The 15,378-nt window shown below is 41.1% G+C and overlaps 2 protein-coding genes across 2 annotated transcripts in view; one reads left to right on the forward strand and one right to left on the reverse strand.

Moving 5' to 3' along the window:
* Positions 1–3,783: 3,783 nt before the first annotated feature.
* COPS5 (COP9 signalosome subunit 5) lies at positions 3,784–15,115 on the reverse strand. Its single transcript, XM_042870034.1, has 8 exons — positions 14,948–15,115; positions 14,601–14,835; positions 11,760–11,888; positions 10,555–10,620; positions 9,101–9,186; positions 5,483–5,594; positions 4,769–4,917; positions 3,784–4,189 (listed from the first exon to the last, which is right to left on the reverse strand). The coding sequence occupies exons 1-8, from the start codon at positions 15,100–15,102 to the stop codon at positions 4,105–4,107; spliced, it is 1,017 nt and encodes a 338-aa protein (XP_042725968.1). The 5' UTR covers positions 15,103–15,115; the 3' UTR covers positions 3,784–4,104.
* Positions 15,116–15,286: 171 nt separating this feature from the next.
* The window catches only part of CSPP1 (centrosome and spindle pole associated protein 1), a 53,367-nt gene continuing 53,275 nt past the window's right edge, over positions 15,287–15,378 (forward strand). The window contains exon 1 of the mRNA XM_042869810.1: positions 15,287–15,344. The gene's annotated coding sequence lies outside the window, so the exon portion shown is untranslated. The remainder of the gene's footprint in view (positions 15,345–15,378) is intronic.

Raw genomic sequence — 15,378 nt, forward strand, 5'->3', positions numbered from 1 at the left:
ACTGAAGTTGGAAGATTATCTGTGATTTTTGTTGTTCCACGCTTATTCAGTTATATCTCCAGCTTTGTGGAACTCGGACTAAAAATGTCTTCCTTAGGGACAGATTAAAAGCACAGGCTTAATTCTAACCTCAAGTGATAGGGTAAGTGAGTGCAACTTATCTTCAGTTGGAGAGAAAAGTTCAGATGGTTGTAATTACTAAAGATTGCTTGCCATTAGATGCAGGCACATAAATTAATTTCCGTTTTTAATAAAGTAATGCCACTGCAGTTATACACAAGCCCTAAGGTAACTGTGTCTAAAACAAACAGCAAAATTCACACAGGAAATGGTGGACAAATTACATAGGAGCTGACTGCATGTTTCAGTTGGAAATTAAGAGTCCCAGAAACAATATATTTATAATCCTCTCAAAGGGCTGAAGCACTTCCTATCTGAGATGACATAAGAGATAAACGACACAAAAGAATAAACAATCTTTGCTAACAGTATTACTGAGAATTGCTGGTTGAGGCTGTCAGTGTCTGACAAACTGAAGATGCAGCGATGACCTTTGGTTTATAAGATGATAATGCTCAGTTATCCTTTTTAATCTGTATTTTTTAAAGGCTAATGATCAATCTCACTATTTCAGAGAAAAAACGACACTTGCTCTGGCAAAAATGCTTTGCTCAGGTTTACACACTCCTGGTTTGTGAACAGCCAGGAAGAAAATCCAATTCTCCTGAGATGGAGTCCTGTAACCTATCCAGTGGACCGTGCTACTTCCAGAACATTGTCGTCTTCAGAAAGCCCTCTACGAAGCAATTTTTCTTAATTAAAAACAAACCAAACGTCACAGCAAATATTTCCTATGTTAGAAGTTTCATCTAAAGGTCAGAATTAACGTTCCCGAGTTACATATTTCCTCACAGATATTATTCCTACAGCTCGTTAGAAAAATATACCCTGAGGAACAATTTGCTTCATTAATTCCTTAAAGGTTCAGGATAATTGTTTTTTAACTCTGGAAAAATTCTCCAACTAACTGGAGTTCTCTGATGACTGTTCTTCAAGACTTGACACCACCCGAAAAAAATTTATGTGCAAGCAATTAATCTTACCTATTATCACCCCAAATTTCAGTCATTTTCACCTCTAAAGCACCCACACCCTTAAAACAATGATAACTCAAACTCTAATGCTGGTATGAAAATTTTGGCTGGTTTTGGATTTGGTCTGGTATTTGCTTTTATCATTTTATCGTACACTGATTTACTGCATGATATTAAAAAAATCTCCTATCTGAGGCTTTGAGTTAGTACTTCAAATACTGTATATTAACATACTAGATGAGTAGCACAGTGAAAGCCCAATTCTGACTTGGAATATTTGGAGCAGAGCAGTAAGAGAAAGTAAATAATATAGTTAGCAAAAAGAAGGTAACAAACCAAGGTTATTTTGAAACTCTGACCCCCCCAAAAACACTACCCTCACCCTATCACAAACATTTACCAAAGGGCAGAAAACAAACAGGTTAACTAATGCCTAATCATATTTAGCACATTTAGGACAAGGGTGATGTGAAAACGGAATGTCTGAAAACAAAACATAGTAAACATAGTCAACGTTTTGCCAAGACACAAGTGATAGAGATGCAGGACTATGCCTTGTCTATTAAATAGGAAGTTTAATCAGGAGGAAGTTTTTCACACAGAGGGTGGTGACGCACTGGAACAGGCTGCCCAAGGAGGCTGTGGATGCCCCATCCTTGGAGGCATTCAAGACCAGGGCAGCCTGGTCTGGTGGTTGGTGACCCTGCACATAGTAGGGGGGGGGTCAATAATCATTGTGGTCCTTTTCAACCCAGGCCATTCTATTCTCTTTGATCTGAAATGGTGCATGCAAACTACTGCTGAAGGCCAAGACAATGAGCATCCCTTGTAAAAACAGAAGAGACACTGGAGTGAGGGGAGTTTCCTAGAACACAGGCTGACAATGAACAGAGGTGTTATCCCTAGTGTGAGCTGCATGTTACTGCAGTATCAATATCAAGTTCTTCCAACCTGATGTGAATGTGAGGCAAACAACTACTTAATAACTCTCATGTTGCTCAAAAACAAAAGAACATAGAATCATAGAATCATAGAATCACCAAGGTTGGAAAAGACCTAAAAGATCACCCAGTCCAACCGTTCACCTATTCCCAATAGCTCCTACTAAACCATGTCCCTCAACACAACATCCAGCCTTTCCTTGAACACCCCCAGGCTCAGTGACTCCACCACCTCCCTGGGCAGTCCATTCCAGTGCCTGACCACCCTTTCTGAAAAGTAATACTTCCTCATGTCCAGCCTGAATCTCTCCTGCTGTAGCTTGAAACCATTCCCCCTGGTCCTATCACTAATGACACGAGAGAAGAGGCCGACCCCCAGCTCACTACAACCTCCCTTCAGGAAGTTATAGAGAGCAATGAGGTCTCCCCTGAGCCTCCTCTTCTCCAGGCTGAACATTCCCAGCTCCTTCAGCCTCTCCTCATATGGCCTGTGTTCCAGACCCCTCACCAGCTTTGTTGCCCTCCTCTGAACACATTCCAGGGCCTCAATATCTTTCTTGCAGTGAGGGGCCCAAAACTGGACACAGTGCTCGAGGTGCGGCCTCACGAGTGCTGAATATAGGGGAACATAAGGTTAGCAGTTTCATTTGCTTTTGTTCCATGCATGCTCTTGCCATTTTCAGGAAAATGAACAGCTCCGAATACTGAAATACCACATTTTTCTCCTGCCTCCCACCACCACTGCCATGCTGGAAGAAACAAAATTGTCCTCCCATCTAATCCTGACTAGCTCCAATTTAAAGCATTCTTCCTGAACTGCTGGATGCTGCTGCTTTAAAACTCTTGATGAATTTCTGCTTCAGGGTATCTGTGTTTCCTTGCTGAATGATGTTCCCATTGTGTAACTGCATCTTAGCTTCAAACACACTGGAATCCGTTGGAATGAAAAGTCCCAAATGAGTAATAGCTATTACAATTTCCAGACCAAAACAAAAACAAAACCCACATCAAGGCACAGTTAAGGTTGAAAAGGAATATTAGTTACTTAAGGTATAAAGCATAATGGCATATTGTACAAAGCATGTTATAAATTATCCCAAAAGTAAACATTCCAAAAAACCCAGGAAACTCAGGATTAAGGATAAAAACTTAAAAGAAATCCAAACATCTTGACTTATTGAAATGCAGTATGAAAGCCTCCAAAACAAACTTACATCAGCTGTGCAGCAGCACCATGTTATAAGGCAACAACGATGATTAATGCATTTCAGTATCTGTGGCCCTAAACGAGGCTAACTCATATTTCAGAGATACTGGGTTTTTTTCATTAGGTTCCTTTGCAGGCAACAAGTGACCATGTCAAGCAATAGGAGACAAGCAGGAGGAAAGTCACACTGTGTGAGCCTCATGTTAGTTTCACAGTTTCACTGTCTGTAACTTGACTACCTAGAAATGAAAAAGGTTCATCTTAACTGTGAAGCTAGGAGCAGAATATTGCCATTGGAGTGAGAAGAAACCATTTCTGGCAGGACCAATAAAACTAAACCTGTAATAGTGCCATTACATTTAATAACTTGTTAAAAGACAAATAAATGGCATTAAAATGTTAAACACAGAAACAAAATCTAAGATCCCAACTTCTTATATTGCATAAATCACCTATCCAGTCTAAGTGGACACAACACTTCCTTGGAACAGTAAGAAAAACAGGTGATAAATGTTTGCCAAAAAATTCAACCCCCAAAACATTTGTTCATTTTTAAAACTGTTTTATTACAATTAGATACTTGAGATAAATACTTCGGACCAAAATCCAGTGAGTCACATTTATTTTCCTTATGGAGCAGTTCTCAAAACTGGTTGTGTTTTATGGAGAAGAACAAAAAGTTACACTACATTTCAGAATGTTTTATTCTTTAAATCCGGTCGGACAGGTGGGAAATATTAAAGTACTACAATTTAAATGAATGATTTTCCACTTCAGATCCTTTTCCCAAGTTGAACAAGTCCAAGTGAAAGAAACCATAACTTTTTCTGCTTTGGAGATTCATATCAGCTAGCGATGCACTTCAAGCTATATTAATTTGATTAAAAAGTTTATCCTTAATAACCTGAGACATCAATCCATGTATAGCTTCTATGGTGGTCTTGCAGCTGAAAAACAAGCATAAATTCAACGTTGGCTAAAGACCGAACTGAACTGTCATTTTATTTAAAGATGTTCAGCTGTTTTGGAAGTTCAGGGTGCCCATAACCCCATGAATCTCCACAACTGTCCAGGAAGGAGAAGTCACACACCCCAGTTTAGCCATTGTTGCCAATAGCTCTGAATGCAAACTGATGGGATCTAGACACACAAAGACCAGTTCCAGGGAACTTGTTTAGCAATTTAGGACATCTTATGTTAACAACAGAAAATGAGCTCTGTGGTCTTCTGATCAACAACAAAAAAATCCCCCAAAATCCTGGGGGAAGAGGGCTACCACCTTTTATCAGTGCTTGAAGGTTCTCACCCTTCTCCACCTTATCCCAACCTCAGGAGTTCTTAATTTTTAAATGAAAGTATTACACAAGTGTTTCTTAAACTTTCAAAAATAACTGGTCATATCTGGAGCCTCTCATTCCTATCCTTAGCTTTCCAGGATATGATTTTATTGGTTGGTTACTACAAAGGACTCGATAATTAAGTTTAACACTTTTTTCAGGGAAGAACACATCCGTGCATTGTCTTACCTGTCTCTTGTTGCTTTAGCAAGTTTGTCCTCTGATTTCTTATCGTGAGTCTCTAAACCCAGCATAAAACTGCCCCGTCCAAGCTGAGCTTCTGACTGCTCTAGTTTTTCAGACAAATCAAAGACTTGGCCAGTGGTGTAGTCAGCATTCTTAGGAGAAAGCAAGCAATTACCTTTCTGAGTTCTAAGCTATAAACTCAAACATTTATACAGAAAAATAAAAGAACAACTCTAAAAGAGTCTGTAGTACTGCACATTTTAACCTCTATCTGCAATTCATGTACCACAGAACACAACTGCTACGTGAGTGGTGGCTGACAAAACAGTGTCTCTGCATCTGAGAAACACTCACTACTTAAAAACTGAAATGGTACTCTTATTATTTTCCAGCCACTCCTAAGTAATGAAACCAAGAAAGCGCAAGTAAAACTTCTCATTTTGGCTAAGAGAGAAGATTTCAAACTGGCTTCTGCAGAAGGAAGCTTTTGATGCTGTTGCTGCTGTCTCCCTGAAGGCCTACTTTCCATCTATCTTGCAACCTCATTTTAACAGTTCCACCTGTTAGGTATTTACAGATAAAAACAGCAGTAGAAATGGTTACTTATTCAATGCATTACCTTAAGACATCCTATTGATTGCAGGGCTGTAAAGGGATACATGGGTAAAAGATGTTTAAGACAGACATATGCACATAATAGCATATTATGGTACTTACAGTAAGCAAACTAGAAGAGCTGAGAGTGTTCACCCAGTACTTGTTCCACAAAAGCTCAAGCAATTTACGATCCAAAGATGATTTAAAGTAAGATACTTCTAATGCATAATACCTTTAAAAACAAACGTGCACACAATAAAATTCCATATAAATACATCTTGTTTGGCTCTAACACCCAAATGATATCCATCTGAAAAAGTCCTTACTAGTGACAAGTACCTTCAGAAATTGAAGGTATTGAACAATAAAAAAAGTTACTCCCACTTCCAACTCTAACTCTACAAGATGTTTTGTAATTATTTCATATATAGCCTTAATATAGGTTTACACAACCCCTATACACACTGCTGTTTTAATTAAGAGACTGCAAGTGTTTTTGTTAATTTTGTAAAAGCAATGCAATGACACACTGTACAATAAGGAGAATCCAGGGAACTACAGGCCTGACATCCATACTGGGAAAGGTTATGGAGCAGATGATCTTGAGGGAGATCATACATCATGGGGGATCAGGCCTAGCCTGCATGGGTTCATGAAGTGCAGGTCCACCTTGACCAATCTCATCTCCTTCTACGATTGAGTGATTTGCCTTTTGGTTGAGGGAAAGGCTGCTGATGTAGTCTAGCTGGACTTCAGCAAAGCCTTCTACCCTGTTTCCTACGGTATCCTCCTGTAGAAGGTGGCAGCCCATGGCTTAGATACACTCTGCTGGGTAAAGAACTGTCTCGAAGGCCAGGCCCAGAGAGTGGCGGTGAATGGAGCTAAATCCAGCTGGCGAGCAGTCATGAGTGCTGTTACCCAGGGGTACAGTACTGGGGCCTGTCCTCTTCAGTATCTTTACCAATGACCTGGATAAGAACACTGAGTGTACCCTCAGTAAGTCCACAGATAACAAAACTGGCTGGAAGTGTCGATCTGCCTGGGCCCTACAGAGGGATCTGGACAGGCTGGATAGCTAGGCTGAAGCCAATGGGATGAGGTTCAATAAGACCAAATGCTGGGTCCTGCACTTTGGCCATAACAACCCCAAGCAATGCTACAGGCTTGGGCGGAATGGCTGGAAGACTTTGTAGAGCAAATGGACCTGGGGGTATTGGTCAATGCTTGGCTGAACATGAGCCAGCAGTGTGCCCAGGTGGCCAAGAAGGCCAATGGCATCCTAGGTTGTACCAGAAATAGTGTTGCCAGCAGAAGCAGGGAAGAGATCATCCCTGTGTACTCAGCACTACAAGAAAGACACTGAGGCCCTGGAACGTGTCCAGAGAGAGGCAACAAAACTGGTAAGGGGTCTGCAGCACAAGCCTTATGAGGAGTGGCTGGAGGAACTGGGATTGTTTAGTCTGGAGACAACATGGCTCAAGGGAGACCTTATCATTCTCTACAACTACCTGAAGGGAAATTGAGGTGAAGTGGGGGTAGGCCTCTTCTCCCATATAAGTAGTGATAGGACTAAAGGGAATGGCCTCAAGTTGTGCCAGGGGAGATTCATGTTGGACATCAAGAAATATTTCTGCTCTGAGAAAGTGGCCAGATCACTGGATCGGGCTGTCCAGGGAGGTGGTGGATCCACTGACCTTGGAGGTGTTCAATAAAAATGTGAGGATGTTGTACTGAGGGACATTGTTTAGTGGGAACTATTGGTGATAGGTGGATGGTTGGACTAGATGATCTTGGAGGTCTCTTCAACCTTGCTGTCTATGCCTCTTCAATATTGTAATTTTTTAATAAATCACTAATTTTGCATATCGTGCATCAAATTCAATTAGGAACATGCAGTAAATGTTACTAATGGACAAATAATTTTGTTATACCATACTTGTTTTTAAAGTCAAACTTTACTGGTACTATGCAATTAATAAGAGATGACAAAGTAGACAGAAACCTGAGCTATGCGTAGATGAATTACAGCAACATTAAAGTTATGCTACATTTTATTTTGATCAGTAAATTCTTCAGCACTATTAGTGCTTAATTTCTATGGAAAGTTACTGTTACTATGAAACAATTAGTAGTGACTAGATTACCAAACAGTGAGTATTATCATTCAAGTTGGCTACATTTTAAATCTGTAGTGCAACTACCCATACTATTGAGAGGAAGAATCACTCTAATCTGTTGTAATCAGTAGTTCAATAATGTGCCAAAATTCCAGTTTTAATTCCATCTTTTTCTGTGACTGCTGTTTCTTTCTAGGGAAGACTGGAAAATATTTACTTTGGATGAAAAGAAGTAGCCTGTAAAATAAGCCAGCTTCCTGAGATGGAGATTATGATGGTAAATGTTAGCACTGCCAACTTAAAAAAAAAAAAACAAAACACACAAAAAAACCCCAAAAAACAACAGTAAACTCCACAACAAAACCCTCCAAATAAGCAAATGAATTCTCCCAAACTGACCACTTCAAATAAAGAACAATAAAACACAGCTTCCTCTCACACGTAAATACGTTGGTTTATGGGCAGTGCCCATACAAGGACTATTCTGCAACAACAGAATCATTACAGTTCTACAAAGATTTCTGTGTAGTTACTGTTCTGGATTTTTCTCAGTTTGTACAGGAAAATCAATTCTCAGTTGTATTAATTTCTTCAACCCTCGAGGCTCTGACTCTGCATGCAGCTATAAATGCACTAAGAATAGATATCCATGCACCAAAACCATGGAAAAAAAGAGGCAATGGCCTACACCATATCCATGAGCCTACATGGCATCAATGAGATCTCAGAAGCTTTCTGTGCACAGTTCCTTAAACTGTAGGGCTTGTCAAACATTTGAAGACGGAATCTAAACCAGAATGGGAGAAGCAATCCCATCTTTCTCTCGCTGATCCCTGGATGCATTCAAGGCCAGGTTGGATGGGGCCCTGAGCAGCCTGATCTAGTGGGTGGCAATTCTGCCTATGGCAGGGTGTTGGAACTGGATGGTCTTTAACATTCCTTCCAACCCAATACTGCATCTCCACCATCTGCCTCTACCTTCCACTCCATCTTAGCTTAACCAGCAAGAACAAATTGGATCTGATCAGGGGACTGACTTGGCAAAACAAATGCTTTTCCAAGTAAGTACATGTATGTATGAAGCAAGGAACACTTGACTGGGAGATAGGAGAACTATCTTTAAACTGCCTTTAAAATTCATGGAAGCTATACTAGTGGGAGAGAAAAAGCAGTAATTCTTCCTGTTACTGATGTTATCCCTTGAAACAGCTCCACTTCACCAAAGAGAGAAACAACTCAATATGATTGAAAACCTGCAGCCACGTTAACAGTGACACAGGATAAAGGTATGCACTACAGTTGCTGTTACTCAGAAGAGCAGCCCTGCTGCTAAATCTACATCTGACTCTGTGCTCCTTGCCCTAAGAAAGCACCATTCCTTATAAGTAAACCAACTGCTAGCTCTTTCAACTAGGTTAAAAGAAACTTCATCTTTAAAACAGTTCCCCTGTAGAAGATCTTCTGATAAATGATACACTTTTCCACAAAATCAACAGTGGTTAATGCAGCAAATAATGTCACAATTTGAAACATACCAAGAAATGCAGTTTTTGGTGAATCACTAGGCTAAATACAAAAACTGAGAATTCGTGCTGCAGTTGGTAATTTTTATGTTACTTACTGTTTACAATGAACACCAAAGTCTTCTATTTTATTAAGTGGAATAGTTTGGTATTCAGAGGGACCTTCATCCGGAGGTTTGTACCCCTACAATTAAACAAAGAAAGGGCAAACATGACACAGTACATCTGGGACTTCTACAGAATGACTAAGCTCTTGAAAAGCACGTCACAAAAGTTCTGATTTATGCAAAGAAAGACACTTCCCTAAGGAAGATGACATTTCCCCCACTAGCCTGAAATTTGGAATTTTCTTACATCTCAGGTTTACATTTCGCTTTACTAAAACCGTTGGAAGTGAACAGGGTGGCAAGTTATGATTTGATCTTTTTCTTCTTCTTTTGATCAAAGTAGTAAAGAGTTTCTAATGCAAGACTTCTTTTGCTGTTCTGGGAAGTGATTTTGGTCCTTTTTGGAGGGAAGACAGAAGGTAAGAGAAGTGGGAGGAAACATACTTGCCCTGCATATGCCCTAGAGATAGATAAAACTTCAGTTACCTATTTAGCTAAGCTGCTGCCCCTCACAGCTACTGACTGGCTTGCAAAACAATCCAAGGACTCCCTAAAAATACCCATCTCATGTGCATTTTCTACAGAGGATTTGGTTCCCAGGTGCAGGATTCTACTCTCTGCTCAAAATATGGCATTCATGAAGTGGTTTTGCCAACAGAGGTGAATATTCTTCTGAAACACAAATTGTGCCAAGTCGAGCTGCTGTATATTTTTCAACTCTAAAATAATGTTGAATGCAAACTGGAATGTCTCATAAACATTCTTGCCAATTACAGTTATTACAGGTTTACTGAATGACAGATGAATGTTCTTGACATGTCAATGAGAACTGGAAATTAAACTTCCAATTATACTTTAGCTTTATTAGATTGAAATAAAATAACAATTACATGTGTCAGAAGTATAACTGTAAGACTGCATGTGGAGATCCGGATCTTCAATATTTTGGTGATTTCTTAGTTTTTAGCCTAACCTTTCCATGTTAATTCACCTCCTTTGTGTGGTGGTTTGTTTTTGTTTTTTTTTTTTTATAGGTTCATAGTGTTTATCTAAAAGAGGTAACTACAGAAAGTTTCAAATGTTTTTTCTAAAATGAAAAGCAGATTACAATGTATGACATCAAATTTCACAAGCATGTTAGGTCTAAAGAAATAATAGAAAAAAATTAACATAAATACATTAATGAATGACAGGAAAGCTCCTTTATCTAGAGAGTCTATTTGATTTAAGACTGACAACAATCTATTAAAAAACATACTAGAAGTCAACTTTTCTAAACACTGTCAATATTCACACAATAAGCAGTATAGCATCAAGTCATTATGAATGCACAGTGATACAGTGCAGCAGATTCATCTGTCAGATGATCAAACTGCACTAATCTTTAGAACCAATCAATTAAAGAGAGGTTATTGATCACACTGCAAGTAATTTTAAGTATTTACCTTAGGATATGTCCTAAATGCACCAAGATTTACTTTTCCTGCAGATATTGTTCTTGTTGGATCAATCTGTAAAAAATAAGGTAATGCTTCTTATGTAACATTTAATGTATTATTAGAATTAATAGCAATCATACTTCACAAACATAATTAGTGCAAATTCTACTCGTTTAGTCATAAACACATTTTTTCAGTTGACATCCATGGGCTTTTTAAGGACCATTTTTCAAACCCATTTCACTATTTTCCCAAATACTTGAAAAGAAATTGCACTTAGAGCAAGCAACAAGCCAGAATAAAAATCCACATTTCAATCTTACAACACATCACAATCTTACTAGAGCTAAGAAAGATCTTGTGATCTACTTTGGTGGAAGAGATAGAAGAATTGCAAAGGAATCTCCTTGAGAACAAACTTACTGATGTTCTGCCTCATTTCAAAAGAAAAAAAAAGAAAAAGGATTAAATGAAAACAGAAAGAAGTTCCAAAGGAAATGTTCTGAATCCCTAAAATTGTCATAACATGGGGAAACTCGTATGGTAGAAATAGTTCTTCTTAGGGTGATTTACCCTTGTCTAATGGAATTCTAGCATTACCTATATCCCTTCTTTCTGACTAATTTCAGTCTTTTATCCTTTACTTCCTTCAGCAGCAATAGTTGCACAAGTTGTACTTAAAGTAAGTTTTATTTTGATTTAAAATGTGATCTGCAGCCTGAAAGGGCCCAGTTTCTTCAGATTTTTTCTTCAAAGACTTCCTACACTTTCTACTTTACACCGTGCCACTTATTTCAGCTAAAAGGCATTTTAGATTCAAAGCAACAGAACTGTGTGAACATAATCTATTCACTTTTCAGAACAAGCAACACAGAGAACAAATTTTTCTTACATTGCAAGAGGTTAAATATGGATTGCTAATGCATTTTTTTGCAGAAGTACCAACTTCAAACTAAGAGCAGCATATAGATTTGTACAGCACTACATCCTCTGGAACAACGAAGCAAAAATGGCCTCATTGAACAAGACTACCAGTTTGACCAGCACGTGGCCAGCAATGCAAAAGCAGTAATAACAATTTAAGATTTAGATCTAACACTTCCATCCTGCAAACTACACATTACTAGACTGCTAACGGACAAAAATCTAGAACTGACTCCCCTCTCAACATAATTTGCTATGCAGTTTATGAGCTATGAGACAGAACTTACCACCACTGCTACAAAGGGTTCTTGAAATTGCTGATTAAGCATCTGAGTACTGACATCGATCCCAGAGAGCCAACAGCCGTAGCCAGGGTGACTGTGGTACCAGCCAATTGCATTTTCTAGACGACCAACCTAACAGTGGTGAAGGAAAACAAATGCAGAGCTATGATCCTCATTCGTAAAGCATGGGCAGCCCTCTACTGGGCCTTCCAGCACACTACAACGCAGCAAGGGGATAAAAGGAACATACACACAGCCTGCATGCTAACTTTAAATATTCATCATACACCTTATTTTGCTTAACTACCTTCCAGAAATCGTAAGATCTGTAGTATCAGCTGTCAGAGCCGCTACCTCAAGACAAATAACTCCAAGAACTTAGTGACAACAACTTCAATGACAGCTGAAGTACAGAAGAGGATCCACAGAGCGAGATTAAGTAAGCCAGGACTCTTCAGTGTGGGATTTTTTTTAGTGTGGAGATGATGCCACTATGTAGAAATGCATATAATGTATAGGAAGCAAGCAGAGAATGAACACTATTTAGTACAGAAACACACTTCAGAGGCATACAGTGAGATCATTGGTACGTTTAAAGAAATAGAAACTTGAACGTTTTTAGAGACCAGAAGTATCAGAATTCATTGCCACAGTACACAGTATGCAGTGAAAACCAAAAGATTATTTTAGGGGATTTTTCGCCTCAAAGAAACTCATAACAGAAGTTTCCAAATAATACTCTGAGCTATCTCTACAAGTACCCCAAACAAAATCAAAAATCCTGGTTCATCAAGGAGAATAAACACTCACTGCACCTAGTTTATTGTAACTGGGCAACAATTGTGTACTGGCTGCTCAATATTGAGTGAAACTGTTTCAGTACAGCCTACATGGCAGTGTGTTTAATGCATTTAGCTGCTTGGTTTTGCCAAATACTGAGCATACCAGGAAGGTTAAATCTGGAAACTATTAAGAGACAGAACACAGTATCTACTGAACTGAAGATTTACTTTATTTTTGAATTGGTGAAACAAATGACTTTATTCTTTTAACCATTTTAACATCAGATCCTGCCTGTGGAGGAGCGAGTAACTGCAACATTAGCTTCTGTAAAGCACTTATGCGGAGGGATATTATCAACATGTAATCTAATATTAAAAAGAGGTATTCCAGGACAAAGTGCTTGCCAACCTCTGAAGTAAAGCAGCCAGCATGCACACTGCCAGAGCAACAGCAAAGCTGAGTTATTATTTTTGCTTGATTTTCATATGATGAATACTCCCATATAAACCTGGGCTGTTTTAAAAGTCGAATGAACTAAACTGTATATGTAAATACCAATGCTATGCTCTATACTTAAGACATTTTTTCTATCTACAAACATATCTTCAGAGAAAAACATCCTTTCATTTTCTACACTTTTCAGCAACAATAGTATTAAAATCATTACTTTAATAGTATCCAGATACAATTAACTACATTAAATAACTACTGTAGAATTTTCTCATAAAGAAGTGTGATAAATTATTTTTTAAAAAGCCTCAAAAAAACCCACCACAGGCCTTAGAACATATTTACCTTTGGTCTGTACTTACTCTCTTTTGAAGTTATGATCCAGCCTAATTTATTTAAACCTCATTAAACCCACGGAAAGCTGTGACTATAAGCACGCCTCTCCAAAATAACCCAAATAGCTGTATCTTTATCTACACTATGTAAGGACCCTACAGTTTCAGCTGATTTAAAATACTTCAAGGATTAACAGCAAATCAAAGGTTAAACTGGGCCTCAAACTATTTGAGCTTGGACAGTTTGAGGGATTTCAGTGCTTATTTGCAGTGTCAGAGTGCTGTGTGTTGGCAGCAGCAGGCCAGCAAGTGCTCATATGCCATGCTGGCTTCTGCATCAGCCACAGCGCAGATTAACATTTCACAGAATCACATAGTTGTATGGATTGGAAGGGACTTCTGGGGATAACCACCTAGCCCAATCCCTGTGCCAAAAGCAGGTTTCCTATGGTGGCTCACACAGGAAAACATCTCTAGGCAGATTCTGAATACCTTCAGAGGATATTCCACAACCCCTCTGTGCAGCTTGTTCCAGGGCACCATCACTCTTATGATAAAGTCCTTCCTTATGTTTGTATGGAACTTCCTGTGCTGCAGATTTTTTGTTGTTGTTTCTTGTTCTGTTGCCGCATACCTCTGAAAAGAGCCTGGCTGCATCCACTTGACTCCTACACTTTACATATTTACAAACAGTAATGAGATCCCTCAGCCTTCTCCAGGCTGAACAGTCCCAGTTCTCTCAGCCTTTCCTCATGCAGGAGATGCTGCAGGACCCTTACATCTTTGTGGTGCTCTGCAGGTCTCTCTCTAGAAGCTCCCTGTCTTTCTTGAACTGGAGAGCCCAGAAACGGACAGAATACTCCAGATGTGGTCTCGCTGGGGCAGAGAGGGAGGATCACCCTTCTCGACCTAGTGGTTGTGTTCTTTTTAATGCACCAGGATCCCATTGGCCTTCTTGGCCACAAGGGCACGCTGCTGGCTCATGGCCAACCTGCTGTCCACCAGGACACCTAGATCTCTCTCCAGCAGGTCAGCCCCTCCTCTCCAGAACCTGCTCCTCTCCAGCAGGTCAGCCCCTCACCTGTACTGATGTGTGCGGTTATTCCTCCCCAGGTGCAGGCCCCTACACTTGCCCTCACTGAAGCTCATCAGTTTCTTCTCTGCCCAACTCACCAGTTACATTTCTGCTACCTTTCTGTAAGTGAGAAGTTTACCGCACTTTCAGACTTCAGAAGGCAAGAAGGTAAGAGTCATGCCATACCCCCCCACTGCGTACCTGCTTGGCGTTCTCGATGTAGGCGGCCATGTACTCATAGGCGGCTGCCTGCGCGTTTACGCGGGTCTCGGTGCCCTCCACCGGCAGAGCGAAGCTGTCCATGATGATCATGGTCTCTCCGTCCACCTTGCCCAGCATCAGCCCCATCACCTCCAAGTTGCCCCCAGAGCGGGCGTGCATCACCATCTTCAGCAGGGCCAGCGCCGAGATCTTGCAGTACTTGAAGTAATGGTGGCTGCAGCGGGACAGAGGCCGCGGAAGCGCTCAGGGCCTCGCCTCGCCTCGCCTCGCTTCACCCCCCGGTCCCGCCGCGCGCCCGCCCGCCCGCCCCACGGCCCCGCTCTCACTCCTTGGTCCAGGGCTTGGCCGCCAGGATCTCCTGCTGCTGCTTGCGGTCGTATTTGTAGATCTCGTCGATGCTTTGCGCCTCCTGCATGTTGTTGGCCAACTCCCACGTCTTCTGCGCCATCCCGCTCCCTGACGAGCCGCTCGCCGCCGCCATCGCGCCCCGCGCCCGGCCCGGCCCGCTTCAACGCGCCCCTGCAGTCGCACCGGCCCGAGCCAGGCCGCGACTCACTGGGCGGAGCGGGGAGGTGGCGGTACGATCCGCGCAGGCCTCGGGCCGGGTCCTCCGCAGCGGCAGGGGGCGCTAACGAGAAAGCCCTCCGGGGCGACAGAAAGCCGCCAGCCGGCTTCCGGGGAGGTGGCAACTGGCGCGGGAGGCGGACGGGGCTGCGAGCGCCGGTGAGCGGCGGTGCGGTCGGGACGGCGCTCGGTG

Source organism: Lagopus leucura, unplaced genomic scaffold (assembly GCF_019238085.1).
Source record: "Lagopus leucura isolate 7727_CA_CO unplaced genomic scaffold, USGS_WTPT01 Super-Scaffold_100002, whole genome shotgun sequence".
Taxonomy (NCBI): Eukaryota; Metazoa; Chordata; class Aves; order Galliformes; family Phasianidae; genus Lagopus; species Lagopus leucura.

Coding starts and splice junctions, on each gene's coding strand:
- COPS5 (XM_042870034.1), bottom strand. CDS start 15,102: ATGGCGGCGGCGAGCGGCTCGTCAGGGAGCGGGATGGCGCAGAAGACG. Junction 10,621..11,759: donor AACCCTTTGTAGCAGTGGTG/GTAAGTTCTGTC, acceptor TATTTTTTACAG/ATTGATCCAACAAGAACAAT. Junction 5,595..9,100: donor TTTGGTGTTCATTGTAAACA/GTAAGTAACATA, acceptor TTGTTTTTAAAG/GTATTATGCATTAGAAGTAT.